This window comes from Mytilus californianus, unplaced genomic scaffold (assembly GCF_021869535.1).
Source record: "Mytilus californianus isolate M0D057914Y unplaced genomic scaffold, xbMytCali1.0.p SCAF_8, whole genome shotgun sequence".
Classification (NCBI taxonomy): domain Eukaryota; kingdom Metazoa; phylum Mollusca; class Bivalvia; order Mytilida; family Mytilidae; genus Mytilus; species Mytilus californianus.
This window is the reverse complement of record NW_026262734.1, coordinates 36,539,851-36,561,126: the sequence shown is the minus strand read 5'-3', so window position 1 is coordinate 36,561,126 and position 21,276 is coordinate 36,539,851. Positions and strand designations below refer to the sequence as shown.

The 21,276-nt window shown below is 32.1% G+C and overlaps 1 protein-coding gene across 1 annotated transcript; it reads left to right on the top strand.

Moving 5' to 3' along the window:
* Positions 1 to 4,916: 4,916 nt before the first annotated feature.
* On the top strand, positions 4,917 to 17,181 carry LOC127711107 (isochorismatase domain-containing protein 1-like). Its single transcript, XM_052217055.1, has 5 exons — positions 4,917 to 5,060; positions 8,671 to 8,718; positions 10,575 to 10,736; positions 13,449 to 13,565; positions 16,832 to 17,181. The coding sequence occupies exons 1-5, from the start codon at positions 4,935 to 4,937 to the stop codon at positions 16,973 to 16,975; spliced, it is 597 nt and encodes a 198-aa protein (XP_052073015.1). The 5' UTR covers positions 4,917 to 4,934; the 3' UTR covers positions 16,976 to 17,181.
* Positions 17,182 to 21,276: the final 4,095 nt, after the last annotated feature.

Here is a 21,276-nt window from a genome sequence, read left to right as displayed (position 1 = left end):
GAATCATGCATGCCGGTTGACACATATATATCATGATTGCACACATATTCTCAATCGGCAGTAACTTAAAATTTATTAGCGAATGTATATGTGACTATATGAAGAATAATTTTTTTATGTGACAACAAACGTCGTCGTGATATTCTCTTATAGGATGCCAAACATCACTTTAAAACAACCAAGCAAAAAAAAAAAAAAAGAAACGTTAGGATGTTTCAAATTAAATCGTAGCAAACAAATTAAATTTTATAGTTTGTTTTTCTACTGGTGAGCTATAACACCATAGTGGGGGATTCTCAGATTAAAGGAGGATGGAACGCTCACAATATAAAAATAAGGAGATGTAGTATGATTGCCAGTGAGAGAACTATCCAGCAGAGTTTAAATGAAGTAGACATAAGAAACTATCTAGGTCACTATACGGCCTTCAAAAACGAGAAAACCTATAGTGTATAGTCGTCTTTTGAAGGCCACGACATGCAAAATGGGAATTCAAACGAGAAAAGTAACGGCCTAAATTATAACAAAACAATTTACGAAAAATAAATTTGACAGACAATGACAACCATGTGCTGAACAATAGACTAATGAAATGGGACAGGTACATAAAGAATGTGGTGGGGTTAAACATGTTTGTGAGCGCTCACCCCCCCCCCCTTCCCCCCCCAATCCCACCCCAACCCGGGCGAGAGGTGTAACAGTACAACATAAGAACAAACTGTAAAAATCAAATGCAATTGGTTTATTTTAATAGATCGGCACAAAGCACAAAAACATCTAACCAATATACTCGAAGTTACTGTTCTTTCAGACTAAAGTTGCAATCAGTGCACATCCAACGGATGTAGGATGTAGTGTAAAGACGTCATAAACAGTCTGAGAAACGCATGTGACCTTGTGCGATGTCAAAATATAAGTAAACTGTATCGACATGCAGTATGTATGGGATGACGAGTTTTCATATAATTGTACATATGTTTATCTAGGTTTAACTTTTTCAAAAACGAAATCAATGACTTAATTATGTTGTAAAATTTGTACACCGCACGAAGGTGCCAATAAAACGTACATCACCGTCCAAAAAGGATAAAATGAGCAATTGGGAACGAAAATGGTCTCTTTTGTCATAAAATTGTTTAAAGAGTTTCCCGTGCAAAACTGTCATATCCAAATCTGGAAAAGGACAATTATTGCTGTCTGTATTAGATTTATTTAAAGTGAATTCCTTTGAGTAAATTTTCGCAGTAAAAATTGTTGATTCCTGAATGTTTAAAGCAAACATATCATCTAAGTTACGGTAAGTGTTTTTGAATTTAACAGTTAAATGTAAATTTAGACGAATCTTTACTAAGTTTGGCCATAAACGGTGGTTCATAACAATACAGGAACAAGTCTGTTATTAAAGGGTGTAATTGATACACATAGGAATGCCTATACAGCCTGTCGATAAACTGTGCTGCCGAAAAGTACAAAGATGTTGTAAAGGAGACAATTTATAGCTTTAATCATCTCATCACAGTTCCCGTGAGTAAGTATGTCTAGCATATTTTCCTTTTTCATTACAGAAGAATGCTTTATGAGTTGCAGCAAATAAACAAGCATGCTAAAACCTTCTTTCAAGGATGTGCATATGTGCATCTTTTCCGTGGCAGGAGTCTGTAATTCAGGGGCTGCGGTTGGTTGTTGCGTGTCATATTTTTTTAGCATTTAAATCTAGCATATATATAGTTGTTCACATCCTCGATCCTTGGTTTCTGGTGGATAGTTGTCTCATTTGGCATTAAAAATATGGTGATGTGGTATAAATTTGCATATTTTTTATATGCTTTAGTCATATATAGTATTATCACAGCAACTGTTGTCCCTCATGTGTAAGAGTCATTTAGCATTGAATCTGTACATTAAAATTCATTTATACTAACAGGTTATATATATAGGTGTATCGAATTATCAAAGCCATCTGTTGGATACCAAAAATTATGGTTTAGATTTTTACTACAATAGTAAACCGTGAACCGGTTAATATACAGATCTAGAAATGTAATGTATAAGCTTAAATTTTCATTAACATAACAATGATAACATTAGAATATCTTACAGTAAATTTTGTTACCAAAACCAAAGAAATAACTGAATGATATATCTAAAATGAGTTAAAGAATTTGAATGGTTGGAGGAAGTAACTTATTTTGGTAATTGTCTTGCACTGACGGGTAATTACCAATTTTGATACGCAACAAGAAAACAAGAACCATGCTCTCTGTCCACTTGTGTGGTCTTTTTTTCCTGATTACAAAAAGTATTCAGTGTAAACTAAATGTTTTCACGAGGGAACCGGCCTCAAATATTATTTGAAATCATCATCCGGCTTAGGTTTTTCTTTTACCATATGCATAATTGATCTTACTACATATATATAATCCATATAAAATAATGAAAGAGGAAGGACCAATTTCCCGTGAATGTATTTCAAACTTTTCTTTTTATTTCAACTTTTGAAATCAAGACCATCTTTGAAAAAACTGTCGCATTTGACAGAAAAAAAAATAGCAATTCTTTAAATAAGTCAGTTCACAATGAGACTACGTACTATAACACGCATGTTCAATAGTAGCCTCAGATTCAATATCATATATAGTATATATACTTTAAAACGATGCCATCATGATTTTTGAACCACAAACTTTCCGGGTTTTTCTTTACCCTTCCTATATGTGTTGTTTTTATTTTTACTATAAATCTTGACGAAAATCTACGAAAGCCTATTAGGGTCACAAAAAAAAAATATTTATCTCGTAATTACGAGATAAATATCTCGTAATTACGAGAAACTATCGCGTAATTACGAGATAATTATCGCGTAATTACGAGATAAGATTTTTATCTCGTAATTACGAGATAAGCATAGTTTTATCTCGTAATTACGATATACTTATCTCGTAATTACGAGATAATTATCGCGTAATTACGAGAAAACTATCGCGTAATTACGAGATAAGAAGTTTTTTATCTCGTAATTACGAGATAATTATCTCATAATTACGAGATAACTATCGCGTAAATACGAGATAATTATCGCGTAATTACGAGAAAACTATCGCGTAATTACGAGATAAGAAGTTTTTTTATCTCGTAATTACGAGATAACTATCGCGTAAATACGAGATAATTATCGCGTAATTACGAGAAAACTATCGCGTAATTACGAGATAAGAAGTCTTTTTATCTCGTAATTACGAGATAACTATCGCGTAATTACGAGATAATTATCGCGTAATTACGAGTAAACTATCTCGTAATTACGAGATAAAAATTCATTTGGCCAAGTAGATTAAGAGGAGGAAGATTTTTGTAAAAGGTTAAAAAAATTTACTTAATTGCAGAAATGACTTTAAATGGCAATAACTCCTTAAGTGGTCAATTGACAATTTAGGTCTTTTGACTTATTTGTAGATCTTACTTGGCTAAGCATTTTTGCTCCTACAGTTTATATCTTTCTATTATAATATTCAAGATAATAACCAAAAACTGAAAAATAATCATTAAAATTACCAATTCAGGGGCAGCATTCCAACAACGGGAAGTCTGATTCGTCTGAAAATTTTTACCCTGTCATATTTGCTCTAAATGCTTTAGTTTCATTAATATAAACCATAAACTACATTTTACCCCCCCCCCCCCCCCCATGTTCGGTTTTTAGCCATGGTGGCTATCTTGGTTGGTGGGCGGGGTCTTTGGATACATTTTTTTTAAACTAGAAACCCTAAGATGATTAAGGCCAAGTTTGGTTCAATTTGGCCAAGTGGTTTCAGAGGAGAAGATTTTTGTAAAAGTTAACGGACGACGACGGACGACGGACGCCATGTGATGGGAAAAGATCACTTGACCCTTTGGGTCAGTTGAGCTAATAAAAACGGGCGTTTTATCAGGTGTCCCGGAAGGGTAATTATGATCTGTAAATCTATATATAATTTTATCTCGTAATTACGAGATAGTTTTCTCGTAATTACGAGATAGTTTTCTCGTAATTACGCGATAGTTATCTCGTAATTACGCGATAATTATCTCGTAATTACGAGATAAAAAATGACTATCTCGTAATTACGCGATAGTTTTCTCGTAATTACGCGATAATTATCTCGTAATTACGAGATATTTATCTCGTAATTACGAGATAAATATTATTTTTTTTTGTGACCCTAATAGGCTTTCGTAAAAATCCGACCTTTCATGGAATAATAATTCTTTAATACAATGTTATTTACATGTTTTATGAATTTGAGATTTTCAAACTTGGCCTTTGATCACAAGTGTACCCAGAAACACGTGTTGTTAACAAGAAAATCATATCATGGCTTTTTGTAATTCTTTTTCGTTTTTCAGTGAATAATACGTATACGAAAGTTTTATTTTGATTCGGTTAAAGTATAACGATCTTGAGAGCTTTTTACCGAATATAAATAACATAAACATTATTTAACATATAAAGACAGAGAGCAAACAGATAAGAGGACGGTTATCAAGTTAAACAGATACACCACAGGATTATTGCATTACATATAAACACTACTATAAAAGTTTAAGCACACCTACACATGCTAAAATTGAACTTGCACAACTAAAAATTAAGCAAAACTTAAACAGTGAGCACAACATTAGGCAAAACTAATATAAAGCACATGCACTATCTATCAAAAAAGTAAAACACATAACCTTTTAAAGCATAGTGCAGAATTAAGCATATAGGTTTTCAATTTAAATAACCAGCGCTATATCTAAACAGAGACAAATAATACAATATATTATCATGTCTCCGATTTTAAGCAAGAAGACAAGTTTTTTAGTACATTTTCGCCCTTTGTGATACGTATCATTTTTAAATTTCCAAACAGTTTTAGATGTATCCTGGTCATGTGACTACGAATTCGTACAAAATGGCAACACGACGCCTTGGGAATCTTTGTGCCGATAAAACTGTATTTTTCTTATGTGACATGCAAGAACGATTTCGTAATGCTATTAAATATTTTCCAGAAATTACAGAAGTAGCCTCAAGACTTGTAAGTATTTCAAAAGAAGCAAGATATATGATATTAAGGTTACATGTAGTTTCCTCCTCTATCAAGCGCACATAAGACCACCAGTGTCAGTGATGTACATTTTTGTAGCAAAGTAATCCACTTTATACAGGTCACAATCACAACTCAACTTCGCCTGTTTAAAAAATATAAGGGATTTTTTCTGATGAACATTATTAAACAACACTAAAACATATCTACACTACAGTTTATGGACAGGACCAGATGACCAGAGTTCTATGAAAACAACGAAAACACAAAAGCCCACAAGAGTTCACTCATAAAATTTATTGTATTATCAATGCTTTGCACTGATTTGAGAGTAAGCTAAATCATGCATTCAAACCTTAAATCCTTCTTTTCAAACAGAAGAATTAAAAATATAAAAATACTGACTTGACAGTTTCATTTTTATGCCCCACCTACATGACCTAGGTCTAGGTCATGTAGGTTAGTTTGTTTGTTGGTCCGTCCCTAATCAGGTTAAATTTTTTTGGTAAGATTAAGTTAACATGAAGCTGTGTTCATGGTGTTCAAATCAACATGAAAGTTACTCATTAATCATGTAATATGTGAGGCAGATGCTGAATGATGAGCCCCTAAAGGTTATTGGTGCTAATTGTTTCTTTTTACCTATCGTTATACTTTTTAGTAATGAGATTTATAGATTTGCAGGAAATCGTATGCTTCTTCATCATGTTAATGATGTTTTATGAAAAATCCTAAATAAAGAAAAAAAAACAGGAAAGAAGATTCCTGCCATGGTGTTGAAGCTTTTTTAGCATGATTATGATAGTGCTACCCTACTTTAGACCAAATTTACCCTTTTGCCATTTATGCTCCCAAATATATGATGTGAACTTTTTAAAATTATGTGAAGGATCAGATTGTTTTGATGCAAGATTAAATCCTGAGAACCAAATTAAGAAACAATTACCTTTATGACCTCAAAGATGAAAAAACACACAGAATACTGAAAAGAAAATGTTTGACAGTGTAATAATGAGTTCCAGTACACACTCATTTATTGAATAGAAGACAATAATAAAATACATCCATGACATCTCTAGAGTTCATTTAATAAACTACAAAACATTCTGATATTTCATATCTATTTCAATACAAAATAAATGGCACTTTATTAAAGACTACATTTTGTTAAATCAAACACCATGCAACAGAATGCTTGAATTTGCATCCCCCTTCAACCCTTTGCCTTACCTGTCAGGGCTTTGGGCCCTTTTGGCTATTTAGAAATAGTTAAAGGCTTATAAAGGGAAACCTTGAAAATATTGAAATTGAATGAAAAAATTATGTGTTAAGTGGAATCTGTGTGATTGATTTAGCCTATCCCTGATTCATGTGATTAAGGGGATTAAGGTAGATTAACTGTATACCGTCATCTTCGTTTGTAAAATAGTAGTTCTCAATAGGTTTAATTCTTTGCTTAAATCTGCAAATTTTGAGACAGATTGGCAGTTAATGGGTTAAACTGTTTATTGGAACATGTGGAATAAAGAAAAATAAGTGATTTATTGCATTATACAGACTGAATTATCAAATGTCAAATGTTTGTGTTTGTTCCAATCAAATTGTCAACTTAGCCATTTAAGGGGAAATAACTCAAATAGTAAAATTTTTATAAAGGATTGATGGAGAAATTTTCAATTTTTACTTGTAACAAGAAAACAAGGTCGGTTACATCATTTATTCTTTTTATTTACATACAGCATATTTTTAAACCTATCTTCATATATTTTATTTTAAAATTCTGTCTCATAGATTTCTTTTTATTCACAAAAAAGTGCTTTTTTCATGAACACTCTATGCAAATTTGGGCAATTTTGCATGAGTTGTAGCTTGAAAAATAGCATGGTGTTCCATACTTTTTATTATATTTTTGAAAAAAGCATGGGAAAATCTACATTCTGGCAAAGTATAAGAAAATTCTATTTGAGGAAATATATACCAATGATCCACCTTAATGTCCTGACTACTTTACTGACCTATACAACCCCTGAAAACTATGAAAATAACAATCAAATGGAGTATCTGGTAGAATGCATTAAGAATTAGGAAGCTATAGAAACCTGTAAACTGAAAGATATGAACTGAGTTTTACCCCCGGTAGATAGAAAAAGAACTTTTTTTTCAAAATTGTCTTAAGCAGTGTTCAGTCCAATTACTGTTTACTTTTGAAAGATTTGCTTGATGAAATTTTGATGAAAGTATTTTTCATTTGAATTTAAGATTTGGGAACACAGTTATCGTCCTTTGATTTTCGTTGTCTACAAATAAAGTCCCTAGTGTTTTCATACCCCTTCCTCAATTTATTAGGGCCCTGCCTAGTGGTGGGTCGCCCTATAGTGATCAGTCTGTCCGTCCGTAACAAATTGTGTCCGCTCTATATCTAGAGAACCGTTATAATTTCATACTTTATACTTGACATGTATATTAACCAACACCAGAGGGTGTGTCATAATGTTTGTACAACTTCCTAGGTCAAAGTTCAAGGTCAGTGAGCCCACAGAGATAGCTCCCATCTCAATGATGTCTAGTTTCCTGATGTTTTATATAAAAGGTTCTTATCAGCAATGTCTTGGACAAGTTAAAAAATAAGTGCCTATTAACTTGTCTTTAAGGAGTTTTGCCCCTTCGAAATAGAAATTTATATAAAAAATTGTATTGTAAGTGCTCTCACTCCTATATTTCTTGTAGTTTAAAAAATTTTTATACATGAGGGTTTATATCAGCAATAGTTTTTTACAGGAGTTATGTTCCTTTGAAATGTAAATTCTATGGAAAATTGCAGATTTGTGAGTGTTCTGTAGTCTACATTCCTTGTCAGATTAGAACTTTTTATCAGCAATTCTTGTATAATTTCAAAAATTAGTACCAATTAACTATTTTTTCAGGAAATATGTCTCTTTTAAATGTTAATGATATGAAAAATTGCATTGCAATCTGTCTCACGCCTTATTTATTAAAAAGTTAACAAAAAACAAATATTTGAGTTATTACCCTTGAACAGATAAAATATTTTCATTGGAAGGGTACATTTGAACTCTGTTCTAATACTACAGTTATTGTAATTAAATACTGCATCAGATGCATTTGGCTGTTAGTCCAGACCATAATCATGATACTGCAGTAAATAAACTTGATTGGCTATCATTCAGCAAAAAAGTAACTTACAAATAACACATTATAACAAAATACGAAACAAACAATATCGTCAAAGACTATTGTGTATTGAATGGATTTGTCAAGACCATATACAGATTGGCTGGGTGAACATCAGCTAAAAATACAGTAAATATAAAAATACGGAGATGTGGTATGATTGCCAATGAGACAACTATCCACCAAAGTTCAAATGAAGTGAATGTAAGCAATTATAGTCAACCGTATGGCCTTCAACAATGAGAAAAACCCATGCTGTATAGTTGGCTATGAAAGTTTGATATTATCTGATGATTTGTTGTGTACTGTACATGTTACAATTATTATGCATATAAAATGTGCAAATTTTGAAACTCAAACTAAAATGTTACATGTGTTACTTTTTTTAACGTTTTACTTTTACCTTCAGGTACAAGCTTCAAAGCTCTTGAATATTCCATTGATAGTGACTGAACAGGTAATATATGATAGATTGTATATTGTTATGGGAAAATACTCTGAACTTAGCAAAACATTTATTTATGGGGGAAATACTCTGAACGCAGCAAAAGTTTAATATATTGATATGGGAATATACTCTGAACTTTGCAAAAGTTCAAACATGCATATTGTTTTTGGGAAAGACCCTGAACTTAGCAAAAGTTAAATACCAGGTATATTGTTATGGGATAATACTCTGAACTTTGCAAACATTTAATATATTGTTTTGGGAAAATACTCTGCACTTAGCAAAAGTTAAATATATTGTTATGGGGGAAATACTCTGACCTTTGCAAACTTTTAATATATAATTTATTTATGCGAAAATACTCTGAACCAAGGATTTTTATAGTTAGACAAATACTATACAAATCCTTGTCTGAACTAAGCAAAAGTTAAATATATTGCTATTTGAACAATGTTGAAAATACTTTGAATTTAGCAAAAGTTAAATATATTGCTATTTGAAAATACTTTGAATTTAGCAAAAGTTTATTATATTGTTATGGGAATAGTTTAATAATAACAAAGTAATAAAACATAATACATGTAATTTGAAATAAAGTACAAAAAACAAAAAACAGATTTATAAAAAAATAAATACATACAAAAAATCATACATGTCGAAAATTAAATGTAAATTTTTATCTACTGATTGTTGCTTGCTTTAATTCAGATAATGTAGATATATAGGAATTTTTTAGGGTAACGCGTAATGCCCCCTATCACGTGTAGGTGAAGGGGGCATTACGCGTTACCTTAATGACAGTCTGTTCTTCCTGTCTTTCCGTCTTTCTGTCCTTCCATCTTTCTGTCTTTCCGTCTGTCTGATCATCCCATTTTTGTTGCAAAGCTTGAGCGGGGGTATACGCATCCTCAGACACATTCTTCTTATATTTTTTGTATAATGTTTATAGATACTTTTTGTTTTTTTGGTGATATAAACATGATTTAGACAAGTATTAACATGATTTAGACAAGTATAAACATGATTTAGACAAGCATTAACATGATTTAGACAAGTATTAACATGATTCAGACAAGTATTAACATGATTTAGACAAGTATTAACATGATTTAGACATGTATTAACATGATTTAGACATGTATTAACATGATTAATGGTCATAGTAGTTTACCTATAGTGATCACTGGCCTATCAACACTGAGGTCAAAAGTTCAAACTCTGCTATGACATATAACAGGCTATTATTTGAACTTGGAATTATTTTTAATTATGGAATTTGCATAATTTCATGTATTTGAAATTTTTGATAAATTCCATGTTTATTAAGTATTATTATGTTTTGAGCGGTGCATAACACTTTCCACACAATGTATTTTGTATAGATAGTGTTGTGCGCGGCACAGTACATTCTATTGAAAATGTGCTATCTTCTTTGTAATAGAATGTGTTGTGCGCAGCACAGAACATTATAATACAGAATAAACATGGAATTCATAAAAAATTTCAAGCACAAGAAATAATGCAAATTCCATAATTTAAAATAATTCCAAGTTCAAATAATAGCCTGTTATATGTGTTTTCAACTCTAATCTTGATTGAGTATGACTGCCAGATTTCTTCTTGAAGGTTGACTGTTCTTTTTGGGTACACCAGCTTTCTCCATTATAAAAACTGGACACTACGATATAGCCAAGAAAGGCTCAAAGTGGCATTAAACACCAACAATCAGTCATTTGAAAATGACAGTTGTCATGGTTATTATTTCGAATTTTATCAGCAAACATCTTATATCAGTGGAAGAGACAACTTAATTCAGTCTAATAATTAAAAATAAGTCTAATTTTTAATTATTAATTACATTTCAGTATCCAAAAGGACTAGGGAACACTGTATCAGAATTAGATATTTCACATGCTGCAGGAACATTTGCCAAAACCAAGTTTAGTATGGTTGTACCAGATGTAGAGAAACAACTAGAGAACTTATGTTCTAACAATGTTAAACATATTGTACTATTTGGTATTGAGGTAACAGTCTAATAACTTCGTTTTTCATAAGTTACTTTCCATCACTTCAAGTGACTATTAATCATTTCAAAAGTTTTTTTTTTGAAGAATTTACACTAAAATTAGTATTGCCTTCAAGCATGTCAAATGTTATTGGCATTTTGATTTATTTGTCATGCATAATGTAATCTTAATGAGTTTGTTTTTCTATAATTCTAAATTCCTCTGAGAGTCAATACCAGACAATTTATTTTCTAAATTAAGAAATATATTATTTCTAAGAATAAACTGCACATAGATATTCTTTAGGGATATTATGGCATTGTCAAAATGATTAATATTCATGTATTGTCAGTTATTAAATAAAATTCAGGAAAAGAAAAGAATCAAATATTCACAGTAGAGAAACAGGGGAGATAATTTGAAATTTGTTTTAATGATGTGTGAAGAAAATGAACACATTTTCTCATTAAATTGGATATCATACTTGAGAGATTTTTGTATACTGTTTTTTGTTAATTCATTTGAAATTTATTACCATTGAGAAAGCAATTGTATAGATTCTCTATTTTCCACTGACTAGATAGCAAAACTGGTAGCCATTTAAGTATCTTCATGCTGAAACTCCTAGGCCAGTGAAAATCACATATCTGTCTCTAAAGAGCTCAGTTTTGGTTTGTGATCATACTTATAGATGGATTTGGCTTTTTTTGGGGGGCCCTTTTTGGTCATATAGCTCTTTCAACTCTTTCGGTTGTTATACATCCTTGGCTTTCAAATATTCTGCTTTGAACATTCCTGATGAGGGTACATCCAGAAAAGCACTTTGGATGCATGAAAATAATAAAGTTTTGTTTCCATATTTTATAAAACTTTAAAAAATGTTTCCAATTTTTATACGACCGCAAAAAAATTTTGCGGTTGTATATTGGTATGACGTTGGCGTCATCGTCGTCCGAAGACACATTGGTTTTCGCACTCTAATTTTAATTAAAGTGAATGGATCTCTATGAAATTTTACCATAAGGTTCAATACCACAAAAGGAAGGTTGGGATTGATTTTGGGGGTTTTGTTACCAACAGTTAAGGAATTAGGGGCCAAAAGGGGCCAAAAATAAGCATTTTTGTAACTTCCAGACATAACTTGTGTGTTAGTGTATGGATCTCTCTGACATTGTACCACAAGGTTCCATATCACAAAGGAAATGCTGGGATTGATTTTGGGGGTAATTGCCTCAAAATTATAGGAATTAGGGGCCAAAAAAGGGGAAAAAACAAGCATTTTTCTAGTTACATGATAATAACTTGTGTGTAAGTGTATGGATCTTTCTGAAATTGTACTACAAGGTTCCATATCACAAAGGGAAAGCTGGGTTTGAGTTTGGGGGTAATTGCCCTAAACATTTAGGAATTTGGGGCCAAAAAAGGGCCTAAAAACAAGCATTTTTCTAGTTTCCAGACAATAACTCATGTTCAAGTGTATGGATCTCTCTGAAATTGTACTGCAAGGTACCATACCACAAAGGGAAGGTTGGGATTGAGTTTGGGGGGTGATGAATCATAAGGGGGTTCAAAAAATTTGGAAGAGAGATTTTTTTTATGCCCCCGCCGTAGTGGAGGGGGCATTAAGTTTTACCCTTGTCCGTCTGTCATACGTACGTACATATGTACAAACGAACGTACGTCCCAAAATTGGTTTCCTTTGTCTAACTTGAGTTTACCTCAACCAAATGTTATAAAACTTATACACAATGCTTATTACCACAAAATCATCAAGTTTGAATTTTGGTGGCGTCACTTTAACTGTTCTAGAGTTTTGCTCCTTTATAAATGGAAAAATTGCAAAATTTTTATTTTCTTCTAAATATCAAGTAATTTTTAAAATTGGAGTTATCTTCCTTTGTCCATGATTATAGTTGAATCAACTACAATCAATGCTTTATACAATGCAATGTTTAATTTTGACTTCCACTTATAAAACACAGATCAAGTTGAATTTGAGTAGTGTCACTTTAACCATTATTGAGTTATGCCCCTTTATAAATTGAAAGATTGCAAAATTTTTCGTTTCCGTTCTCTTACTTTAGTTTGTCTCAACAAAATGTTATAAAACTTATACACAACCGTTCTAGAGTTATGTTTTTTACAAATAGAAAAATTGCTGAATTTTTAGTTTCTGTTCTCTACTTAAATTAGCCTCAACCAAATGTTATGAGACTTACAAACAAATGACAATGCTTATTACCACAAAACTCAGATCAAGTTCAAATTTGGGTAGCGTCACTTTTACCGTTCTTCAGTTATGTCCCTTTATAACTATATGATATGCAAGCGGGGGCATCATCTGTGTCCACATTTATTTTCCTTTTTTTTTCTTTAAAATTTTCCGTTTTAAATTGGTTATTTCTGATTTATATATAAAAGTAAATAACAATGATATGGTTTGAATAGGTAAATTAAAATTTTTTAAGTTCTTAGACCACATTCATTCTGTGTCAGAAACCTATGCTGTGTCAAATATTTAATCACAATCCAAATTCAGTGCTGTATCAAGCTTGAATGTTGTGTCCATACTTGCCCCAACTGTTCAGGGTTCGACCTCTGCGGTCGTATCAAGCTGTGCCCAGCGGAGCATTTTATTATTTATTCTTTCTATATTATATATATTTACTAAAAATAAAAAAATCTTAATTTTACATTTTTATCTTATTTTATTTTCTGACCATATTGTAGACTCATGTATGTATCCAACAAACTGTGATTGATCTACTGAATAAAAATTATGAAGTGCATATAGTAGCAGATGCCTGTTCATCAAGATCACAAACAGACAGAGTATTTGCATTAGAGGTAAGTTTGTGTAGAATGTAAAAGAATAGATAACCTTCAAGCCATCTCATGACCTTTACAGTTGACAAAGTTACTGTGTTCAAAGGCTCTCCTGGCAAGGATTTAGTGGTTTATATGAAGAAACAACAGATATTCTGACCCTTTATTGGAGATAGGACCTTTAAGTAACTTTCTTTAACACATGTTATAGTGTTTACCTATTATAAACTGTTAAATGCAAAATGATTAAGAATATAAGTTTAATTATCTATTGATTGAAATTTTTTTTTATGTGGAATTACTCTTCAATCACAATTTCTGACCAATGTTGACCTTATATGAGTATTATCTTGAAAAGTTTTATACTATAAATAACAGAAACTGTAAACAGTATAAATGATTAACAAGACAGGATCTACAAAAATACCAATATGATTTTAATCTTCAATTGGCTCCTTTTAAAAGAGACTGACTGATTCCTTGTCAAGGTTATATGCTGTACTTTTTTGTGTTTTTCAATTTTATATGAGCTCTTCAGTGTTTGTATTAGGTTTTAAATTTTCAAATACTTTGGCCTCAGCCATCATTGATGAAACATCATTTGTCCAAATGCACATCTTGTGCAAAAAATTTGGTAGCTTTTAATTTTATTGTGGTACTTATTACCCTTAAATCACAGGCACTTGTCTCTGAAAAAAAACTATATACTTTAATATAACACAAGGTATCTAACTCATATATTTGAGAAATGTCACATAGTTGGGAACTTCTGTTATATTTTGATTTTGCGGTTGATTATCCCACTGAAACTTGTTATCCCGTAAATCTACAAATGGGCTGTGAGAAGACGGAAATAATTACGGTTGACATACTTGTGCTGCGTGCTATGAATGATTGCTACAACAAAGGTAGACATGTCTTATGATGACTGCTGTAAACAAAAAGACCAATTTATTGACCTGAATTTAAATTGAATGCACTCTAAAAAGCTGTATTTATGAAAACTAATATTCTGTTTTACCAGAAATGTATGTACATATAATATAATCAGACAATCAGTTAAAAGATATGCATATGCTTGGCACCACAAAGTAGGTCACATGTATTTTCTGAATTTCCTATAAAAGAAACTTGAAAGTGCCTTACTACTTAATTTCATTTTAGCTCACCTGCTCCAAAAGGGCCAAGTGAGCTTTTCTCATCACATTGCGGCTGTCGTCCATCGTCCTGTCGTCTTCCGTAGTCATCCGTTAACTTTTACAAAAATCTTCTCCTCTAAAAATACAGGGCCAAATAAAACCAAACTTGGCCTAAATCATCCTTAGGGTATTTAGTTTAAAAAATGTATCCGAAGACTCCACCCATCAGCCAAGATGGCCACCATGGCTAAAACTAGAACATGGGGTAAAATGCAGATTTTGGCTTATATCTCTGAAACTAAAGCATTTAGAGCAAATCTCACATGGGGTAAAAATGTTCATCAGGTCAAGATCTATCTGCTGAAATAATTTTCAGATGCATCAGACAACCCGTTGTTGGGTTGCTGCCCCTGAATTGGTAATTTTAAGGAAATTTTGCAGTTTTTGGTTATTATCTTGAATATTATATTAGATAGAGATAAACTGTAAACAGCAAAATTGTTCATGAAGGTAAGATCTACAAATAAGTACACATGACCAAAATTGTCAATGACCCCATAAAGAGTTATTGCCCTTTAAATCAAATTTTCACAATTTTTCGTAAATTTTTGTAATCTTTTACAAAAATTTTCTCCTCTGAAACTACTGGGCCAAATTTAACCAATCTTGGCCTAAATCATCCTTAGGGTAACTTGTTTAAAAATTAGTCTGATGACCCGCCTGCCAACCAACATGGCCTACATGGTTTAAAATAGATCATAGAGGTAAAATGCAAGTTTTGTCTATTATTATGAAAACCGATATGAATAGAGAAAATCTGACAGGGCAAAAATGTTCAGAATGTTGAGCTCTACCAACTGTCCATTTACGTCAAAATTGTCAGACGACTTCTTATAGGAGTTATTACCAAATGACAAATTTTACCATTTTTTTTCATTTTTGCCTATTATCTTGAAAACTATAATAGATACAGAGAAACATGAAATTGCAAAAATGATCAGCAAGACAAGTTCTACAAATAAGTTCACATTGTCGAAATCATCAGCCTACTCCTTATGAGAGTTATTGCCCTTTGATGATGATTTTTACAATATTTTGCGTTTTTGCCTTATTTCTTAAAAATTATAATAGATAGATAGAAACTTAAATAGGCAAAAATGATCTGCAAGACAAGATCTACAATTAAGACAATATAGAGGAAATTGTCCAATCTACTAACAAGTCACATTTTGCTGATAAAGGTAGTAGGCTGTCACTCTTTATAGGAGTGATTGCCCAGCCCCTTAAATAAGGATTTTTTTTACCCTCTTTTGTGTTTTGAGCAAAAACTAAAGAAGATAGAGAGAAACTAAACAGACTAAATGATCAGCAATACAAGATAAAAAAACAGAGATTTTTCTTATGAATTCTATTCTTGTCTTCAATGTTGGAGAGTGTCCTTTGTTGAATATGCACATAGACCAAGGTGAGCGACACAGGCTCTTTAGAGCCTCTAGTTTTATCTTATTAATTAAGGCAATAATAAGCACCATAGTTACATCAGAATAATTTGTGCTTTCCTAGTCATGATTTTACATATACATAAACTTGGTCATTCACGGCTCAGGGAAGCTTAGATAATATATTAAAAATATTGACAAAGACATGTAGCTAATTCTTGTAAATATTTGATCATGTATAAGTGCAATGAAGCCCACCTTTGGGTGCTGGATATTCTCGCTGCATTGAAGACCAATTGGTGGCCTTAGGATGTTTTCTGCTCTTTGGTTGGGTTGTTGCCTCTTTGACACATTCCCCATTTCCATTCTCAATTCTAACTAACTCTATATTCCTTATTGAATATTTTCTGTAGATATTCAATAATCAACATACAGGGATATACTTAATTGAAATTGTTAACAGCAAATGTGCAATAAATAGTTTAATAAGAATAAAAAGGAATTGTTTCTGAAAAAAAGTTTGCAAGAAAGGATATGGGGTATCCATCCATGACACAAAATCAGTACATGCTGCATTTGTTCATCTCATTTATGATCATGGCTTCAATTAGCATAATATAGACTTTACTGTATTTTTACAACCTGATGGTTTTTCCATTAATATTTAATGTTTTTTTTCCTGGTCTGTCACCTGTTTGTTTCTTTCCAGAGATTTCGTCACATGGGTGCAACAGTAACAACAAGTGAAGCTGTACTTCTACAGTTAATAGGGGATAAAGATCATCCACAGTTTAAGGCAATTCAAAGTCTTATAATGAAAAGTGCTCCAGATACAGGACTTGTAAAACTTTAACATTAATCAACTAGGAACTTTTATATGTAGATTATTATGATTGTATAGGAAAAAAAGGTCATTTTGAACATTAATCTACAGATGTACACTGTGAATGAATACAGTGTATCCTTTTGTTGTAAGTTACTGTACTATTGTTGGTGATTTTACGACTTTTCTTTGAAATGCTTTTATATAGTTTACTTCAGAGTAATTGAAAACAAAAATGTTCAAAACATAAGAAGACAGTTTCACCAGCAATCATTCTATTTTAAATAATTGCTGACACAACAAAAAGTGATTTTGACAGCATAACTTTTTAATGGCATGTTGTGATGATCAAATTGACATGTAGAGAGTGAGACGAAAAGTGTGTGGAGTGTTTAATGTAGACATCATCAATTGATTTATTTTTTAACCTGTAGCAATTTATATAGACTTTTTTTATTACACACTGGATGTAATTCATTTCATGTGATAAATCATTTATAATAAATAAAAATGGTTTTGGCTAATATATTCCACACACACTAGTAAATACATATTTGAACAGGCTATGCCATAACAGTTATAAGGTAAATTGCTTTTCCTGCAATGATTTTTGGAACATGCTTGCCAGCTGCTTCAGAAATACTCAAATAGGTATTATTGCCCATATCCAGCAAAGCTGATAGGTCATTTACAAATACAAATGTAGTTACATATTTTTTATTGCTTTTTCTCCTGAAATATTAAAAATATAAGTTATAACTAAAATGAGATGAAATAACCATTGAACAACTACAAAATGACCAATGTTGTATAAAATATAGTGCTGATGTAGTCTAAAATTGACTGAAATCTTCTATGCTTTTTGTAGAAGATGATAAAAAAAATTCATATGAAATTGACTTTGGTGAAGCTTTTTGGTTTTTATAGTGCATTTGGTATTGTTTGCCTCTCTTTGTTGAGCATGTGAGGAAAGACATGGAGTAAGATTTATTTACCATTTATTCTGTCTTGGTGTCACAGCCATCTACATTTAAGTTCAGTCTGAGGTTAAAGTTTTCTTAGACATCAATTATAACTTTGTCAAACCTTCGTGGAATTTCGAAAAACTTTAACAGAAGCTTCTTTATTATCAAATGACAATATCCAGAGCAAAATTTTGAAAACATTTGTTTTCCCATTTTTTAGCTCACCTGGCCCACAGGGCCAATTGAGCTTTTCTCATCTCTTTTTAACTCTTTCTATCTTACCTTGCTCAGCTTTTGTCATCATGTGGTGTCTGTTGTCTCTTGTTGTCCCTTTACCTTTAAAAAGATCATCTCCTCAAATGAACAGAAATGATCAGCAAGACGAGATCTATAAATAAGTCCCATGGCTGAAATCGTCAGCTGACTCCTTATTGGAGTTATTGCCCTTTAATGATGATTTTTATCGTTTTTTGTACAATATCTTAAAAAACTATAATCAGCAAGACAAGATCTACAAGGAAGTCTAATATCCGGAATCGTCAGTCAATTCCATATTGGAGTAATTGTTCTTTATTGACGATTTTTAACAATTTTTAGGGCTTTTGCCTATTATCTTGAAAACTATAAAAGAAAGATCTACAAAAAAGTTAAATTTTGCCGAAATCGTTAGTAAATTATTTATAGGAGTGGTTTTGTTAACTCTTTTTAGCTCACCTGGCCCATAGTGCTAGTGTGAGCTTTTGCCATCACTTGGCCTACCTTTCTTTTCATCTGTCGTCAATTTACTTTTACAAAGATCATCTCCTCTGAAACTGCTGGGTCAAATTAAACCAAAGTATGCCACGATCATCAACGAGGTATCTTATTTAAATGTATCCGATAACCCCAATCAAACATGGTGGGCATGGCTAAAAATGGAATATATGGGTAAAATGCAATGTTTGTCTATTATTTTGAAAACTACTGTGGAAAGAGAAATCTGACAGGGGCAAAAATGTTTAGAATGATGAGATAAACCTACTGTCTATTGAAATCAAACTGTCAGACGACTTCTTAGAGGAGTTATTGCCCTTAACGATGAATTTTATCAATAAACAATATGCGTTAACATGACTGAAATTGTCAGTATACTCTTAATAGAGTTATTCCCCTTAACCCATAATTTTTCCTAAAATGTGACCTGTGTTGCAGATGCAGGTGACACTTGCTCTTTAAAGGCTCTAGTTTGTTTTTTGGGGAAGAAACCTAAGAAGATAGAGAGAAACTGTAAAAAAATTATCAGCAATACAAGTTCAACAAAAAAGATTTTTGTCATAAATTAATATTTTTCTAGTCTATAATGTTGGAGAGTGTCCATTGTTGAAGATGCGCATAGACCTACATGTAGCTGAGCAAAACAGACTCTTAATTAAGAGACTTTGGTTTCTGATGGACTGATGAACGGACTAAAATGTTGTTTTTTTTTCAGTTTACCGTTGGATATAGTCCTGGTTCAATTTTTTAAAAATTAATAATTTTATCAAATCTTCTTAGAAATTATTGGTATTTGAATAGAAGCTTTGTTAACATCCCAAACAAAATTTTAAAATATATATTTCATTTAAAGTATTTTACTGATATAAGTAGACATAGTTTTTCGCCAGCTACATTGATATGCATGCAGTTTAATTTTCAAGACATCAACCACTTTGTAAAATCGTCATGGAATGATACGAAATTTGGACAGAAGCTTGGAAGTTCTTCATGATCAAGAAATAGCATAAAAAATTATGAAGAAAAAGTTTACAATTTTGTTTCTTCTATTTTCTCGCAAGTTCCTGATAAACATGGGTATTAGATTTTAGGGTGAAGATTGTATTCGTGCTAATGAAACCCTTATGTAGCTTGTTTGATATTTATAAATTTTCCAGGCTTTATTATCGATCACAAAATTCTATGCAATCATGCATCCAGGGACTACTATAACACTATAGTAGTCTCAGAATCATCCGATCCATAAACATTTGAGGAAATTCACCAATGAAATATCTGGGACTATTATACTATAATAGTCCCAGGAAATATATACTCAGATATTCACATTACAAAATTATGTGTATGGGTATAACCATACTTGTCAAGAAAGTACATAGATTGTGCATGGTGAATGCATCTAGAATATATACTAAAAATATCATGACGTAATTGTTAAGGAGAGGCGAAAGATACCAGAGGGACATTCAAACTCACAAGTCGTAAACAAACTGACAACGCCATGGCAAAAAACGAAAAACAACGACAGACAAACAACAGTAAACATAAATAAACATAGAAAGCTAAAGACTGAGCAACACGAACCCTACCAAAACCCGAACGGAAGTGTTCTCAGGTGCTCCGGAAGGGTAAGCAGATCCTTCTCCATAACGTTGCACCCCTTGTGTTGCGCATGTAGGTAGAAAACCGTTGATATATACTGAGTCTAATTCGGTAGGCCACATTCGGGGAAAAGAGGGATTGTAGTTACGACAACTGGAACATATCTGTTAAACAGATATTCCGTAATGGTAAACCAAATCGTGATGGCGTCCATAACATACCGAAAGGATGATTCAACGTTACCTCTTGGAACTCTTGGTTTAATAGCTTCCTTGTAGGTACCAGTCTTGTATTACAACTCCAGTTTCTGGTGCATGTCAAAACATGGAGTGAAATAAAATAGTCCATTTTTTCGGAATTTTTTTCTGGACTCAATTTTTTCTGTTTGATTAAAAGTTTATGCTGAATTGAAACATCTATTTAGATTGAAAAAAATATTGCATGTTGTTGGGGATATCAGACCAGGAAAGTGGAAGGATATCGTGTTTACTTGAAGTGGTGCGGCCTAGTAAAAACAGCAAACAAAAAGTAGAAAAAAGTAGTTTTGACTTCAGGGTTTCATAACTTTTTATTCTTCGTGGCATGACCCACTTTTTTCCCATTAAATCACAATTTCACATTACTACATACATGATATGGATATGAACAAAATTTTCTATGTAGCATTTTATTTTAAAAAATTTTCAAAGATCAGCTGTTTTGCATGTAAGCCTATAGAGCAGTCAATTACAAGACTGCCACCTGTTAGCAAAAGTAATATTTGAATTGGAGTTATCTTCCTTTGATCTGTTTTAAAAATATCAATGATGTCATTGTTTAAAGTGATATTTAAAATTGGAGTTATCTTCCTTTGTCCATAAATGTAGTTGAACCATTGAACTATAGATTTCAAAGTACTCATTAAGTGAATGCACTCTTCACCGTTTAATACACACATGCACTTTGATTTTCAGAAAATATTGTTCATTTACACGGACAACAGCAATCCAGGCTTGCCACAGGGTTCTGCTT

What these genes read in the sequence shown, in the direction of transcription:
- LOC127711107 (XM_052217055.1), top strand. Translation starts at nt 4,935, where the DNA reads ATGGCAACACGACGCCTTGGGAATCTTTGTGCCGATAAAACTGTATTT. An exon ending in CATTGATAGTGACTGAACAG is followed by an intron (nt 8,719 to 10,574) that starts GTAATATATGAT and finishes ATTACATTTCAG; the next exon opens with TATCCAAAAGGACTAGGGAA. An exon ending in TTGTACTATTTGGTATTGAG is followed by an intron (nt 10,737 to 13,448) that starts GTAACAGTCTAA and finishes ACCATATTGTAG; the next exon opens with ACTCATGTATGTATCCAACA.